Source organism: Bos javanicus, chromosome X, assembly GCF_032452875.1.
Source record: "Bos javanicus breed banteng chromosome X, ARS-OSU_banteng_1.0, whole genome shotgun sequence".
Lineage (NCBI taxonomy): Eukaryota > Metazoa > Chordata > Mammalia > Artiodactyla > Bovidae > Bos > Bos javanicus.
The window spans coordinates 111,133,435-111,137,618 of NC_083897.1; the positions used below are offsets into that span (position 1 = coordinate 111,133,435).

Sequence of the window (4,184 nt, forward strand, 5' to 3'; positions counted from 1 at the left end):
CACTGGAGTTAATGAGGTCCAAGAACCCAATGAAGAACCTATCAGAAGTGTCATCAGTATGGGTGTTGAAGTCACTGAGGAGAGCTGCCTTCAAAAAGAACTCTGTAATAGTAAATATAACCATGATACCAGAAGAGGACTGTTTAATAAAACAATCACATTAGGGCCCTATTCAAATAAGTTGTGCACAGAAATCACGCACCTGATTAACTCCAACTGGTTGCACTTATATTCGTGAATAACATTTTAAAATTATACAAGCCAGATGCTCATCGTAGTCTCCCTGCCTCACCCAGGCCTGGATGGAACCTGGAACACCATGCTCGCGCACTTCTCTGACCCCAACGGATTCTCTCCGGCTTCCGACCCCTCAAAAACGGACTTGCCTTCCAGTCCCATGGCGGAGCCCACTGCCTAACCCCAGAGCCCACCCTGGAAACGCCTCGAAGATCCCGTCTCCACACACTCTGGGAATGCTCTGAGACGGTGGCTGCCTCCGTGCCCGCCGCTGCCAGACTCGCAGCTGCAGCTTCCCCTCCGCTTTCACCGTGGCCTTCGTGCCCACCGTGCACAAGCCGCCAGCCATGATACCCGCTCCCTTGCAGGAGTGCCAGAACTACCACCCAGACTGCGAGGCCGGCGTCAACAGTCAGGTCAACCTGCAGATCTATGCCTCCTATGTGTACCTGTCCATGGCCTTCTACTTCGACAGGGACGACGTGGCCTTGAAGCGCTTCTCCCACTTCTTCCTGCGCTGCTCTCACAAGCATAAGGAGCAGATCGAGAGCCTGATGCACCTCCAGAACCGTCACGGGGGCCGCTTCTGTCTCCAAGACCTCAGAAAGCCTGACCGCACTAACTGGGAGAGCGGCCTTCTGGCCATGCAGTGTGCCCTGCACCTAGAGAAGAGCGTCAACCAGAGCCTGCTCGACCTGTACCAGCTGGCCACTGACAAGAACGACCCTCACCTGTGCCACTTCCTGAAGACCCGCCACCTGGACCAGCAGGTCGAGTTCATCAAGAAGCTGCGGGACGATGTTAGCAACCTGCCTAAGATGGGGGTGCCGGAAGTCAGCATGGCAGAGTACCTCTTTGACAAGCTCACCCTGGGCGACGGTGACAAGGAGGACTGAGCTTGAACTGGACCTTTTTTTTCTTCCAGTTTTACCAGGTCTTCAAATAAAGTTATTGATGCATAAATAAAGCTCTCAGATTTGTGTGTGCAAATCTCTCCTTTTAAATTTGAAACAGTTATCCAGGAGCCTCTCCACCCACACATGCCCCATCTGTGTGCAGCTCAGGACCTCCACAGAGGGAAGGCCTTACATGGGCCCTTGGAAAACACAGAATCAGTCTTCCCCTTTTAAACAATGTGGGTATATGGGGTAGACTGGTGTGGGGTGGGATGGGGTGGGGGTGAGGTAGGGCCCTGGTGAATGTGGGTGCATATGCATAGTAAAAGCATAGAAGCATAGCCTGAAAATCATGATTGCAGTTGCCTCTGATGAAGAACTGAAGGGAATGGGATTGGGCAGGGGTTAAAATAAATGGAGTCTTCAGTTTCATCTTGGTGGGGTCCATGGGGTCGCAAAGAGTTGGACATGACTGCGCGACTTCACTTCACTTCACTTTGGTTTCATCTGAACTGTTTATATTCATTAAAGTATACAAATATTATTGGTTAAGAATGACTAGCAAGCCCTGGAGAAGGAAATGGCAACCCACTCCAGTATTCTTGCCTGGAAAGTTCCATGGACAGAGTCTAATGGGTCCATGGAGTCACAATGAGTCAGACATGACTGAGCACTATCCACACACACACATGAATAGCAAGATGGAGAGTCGAGAGGATGACTTGGGAGTCTGAATGGTAGAGAATCTCTTTGACAAGTTCACTCTTGGCAACAGTGATTATGGAAAAATGAGTGTTAAAGCTGGCTTGCCCATTAACATGGGGGTGACTTCCTATGGTCAGCAGTGCCTGGCATGCATGTTGCAATAACAACTTCCACTTATGTATGTTTTCTTTTCTTTGTATCATACGTATATAGGTATACATGTCTCTGTGTGTGTATATATGTATATACATTTTTATTCCATCCAGCAGCAGAGTTCATTTTAAATGTCTAGACTAGATTCTGAATGTATGCTTAAGAAAATGCCCTTTGTTGAAAAGCAGTTAGGTGATTACATTGGAAAATGTAATCTGAAAATGATATAACTGCTTCTGAGACCTTTCCTGAGCCTGGCTGTATTTCTGCCCTTGGGTTTTATGCATCTAACTTGATTTAGTTTTTATTTGCTACCAAGAGAACTTAATAATATGTCTTATTATCAACACACCTTTACCAGCCTCTGCATAGTTATCTACAGTAGAATAAATAGTTCTTCTAGGGTAGTACATGACATTTTTCTCTTCATCCTTACCACAAAGTCTACTGAAAAGAAAAAGGATCAAAGGGTGGAAGGGATCAAATGAAAACAATGCCTGAATGGAAATACAAGATACTGAAGGCTGCTACCACATGCATCCCTTCTCACTTGGAAGTGTTTCTCTCATAATTTACAGAATTTTAATTCCTTAGACCAACCTTCCAAAGAATGTGTTCAGTATCAGGCAGTGCCACAAAACCATTCACAAGGGTTCAGTGAAAAATTTTTATGAATCAAAGTAACAGGATTTGGGGTTTGGGGTTTTTTTCAGTTTTTGCTTACTCTAGGAATTTTAGGATTGATCTAAAAAATATGCATTGTCACTTTATAACACAGGCATAAGGTATTCAAGTTTTCCCAAACATTCTGACCATGGGAGCCTTCTTCTACTAAACCTCACAGAACAGTGCTCCAAAAAAAATAGCTTTGGAAAAAACGTTAAAAGGCTCCCACCATATGTTGTTCCAGAAGCACATCAGTTCAGTTCAGTTGAGTCACTCAGTCCTGTCTGACTCTTTGCCACGCCATGGACTGCAGCATGCCAGGCCCCCCTGTCCATCACCAACCCCCAGAATTTACTCAAAATCATTTCTATTGAGTCAGTGATGCCATCCAACCATCTCATCCTCTGTCATCCCCTTCTCCTCTCGCCTTCAATCTTTCCCTGCATCAGAGTCTTTTCAAATGACTCAGCTCTTCACATCAGGTGACCAAAGTATTGGAGTTTCAGCTTCAACATCAGTCCTTCCAATGGACACTCAGGACTGATTTCCCTTAGGATGTACTGGTTGGATCTCCTTGCAGTCCAAGGGACTCTCAAGAGTCATGTCCAATACCACAGTTCAAAAGCATCAATTCTTCTGTGCTCAGCTTTCTTTATAGTCCAACTCTCACATCCATACATGACTACTGGAAAAACCATAGCCTTGACTAGACAGACCTTTGTTGGCAAAGTAATATCTCTGCTTTCTAATATGCTGTCTATGTTGGTCATAACTTTCCTTCCAAGGAGTAAGCGTCTTTTAATTTCATGGCTGCAGTCAACATCTGCAGTGATTTTGGAGCCCCCAAAAATAAACTCTGTCACTGTGTCCACTGTTTCCCCCCCTATTTGCCATGAAGTGATGGGACCAGATGCCATGATCTTAGTTTTCTGAATGTTGAGCTTTAAGCCAACTTTTTCACTCTCCTCTTTCACCTTCATCAAGAGGCTCTTTAGTTCCTCTTCACTTTCTGCCATAAGGCTGGTGTCATCTGCATATCTGAGGTTATTGATATTTCTCCCAGCAATCTTTATTCCAGCTTGTGCTTCTTCCAGCCCAGCGTTTCTCATGATGTACTCTACATAGAAGTTAAATAAGCATGGTGACAATATACAGCCTTGACGTACTCCTTTTCCTATTTGGAACCAGTCTGTTTTTCCATGTTCAGTTCTAACTGTTGCTTCCTGACCTGCATACAGATTTCTCAGGAGACAGTTCAGGTGGTCTGTTATTCCCATCTCTTTCATAATTTTCCACAGTTGATTGTGATCCACACAGTCAAAGGCTTTGGCATAGTCAATAAAGCAGAAATAGATGTTTTTCTGGAACGCTCTTGCTTTTTCCATGATCCAGTGGATGTTGGCAATTTGATCTCTGGTTCCTCTGCCTTTTCTAAAACCAGCTTGAACATCTGGAATTTCACAGTTGACGTATTGCTGAAGCCTGGCTTGGAGAATTTTGAGCATTACTTTGTTAGCGTATGAGATG

General features: G+C 45.0%; 1 protein-coding gene across 1 annotated transcript; it reads left to right on the forward strand.

Annotated features, from left to right (window-relative positions):
* Nucleotides 1-270: 270 nt before the first annotated feature.
* On the forward strand, nucleotides 271-1,140 carry LOC133242870 (ferritin heavy chain-like). Its single transcript, XM_061409096.1, has one exon. The coding sequence runs from the start codon at nucleotides 585-587 to the stop codon at nucleotides 1,131-1,133; it is 549 nt and encodes a 182-aa protein (XP_061265080.1). The 5' UTR covers nucleotides 271-584; the 3' UTR covers nucleotides 1,134-1,140.
* The last annotated feature ends 3,044 nt before the right edge of the window (nucleotides 1,141-4,184 follow it).

Bases quoted from the DNA above. Each gene is read 5' to 3' on its own strand.
- LOC133242870 (XM_061409096.1), top strand. From the start codon at position 585: ATGATACCCGCTCCCTTGCAGGAGTGCCAGAACTACCACCCAGACTGC.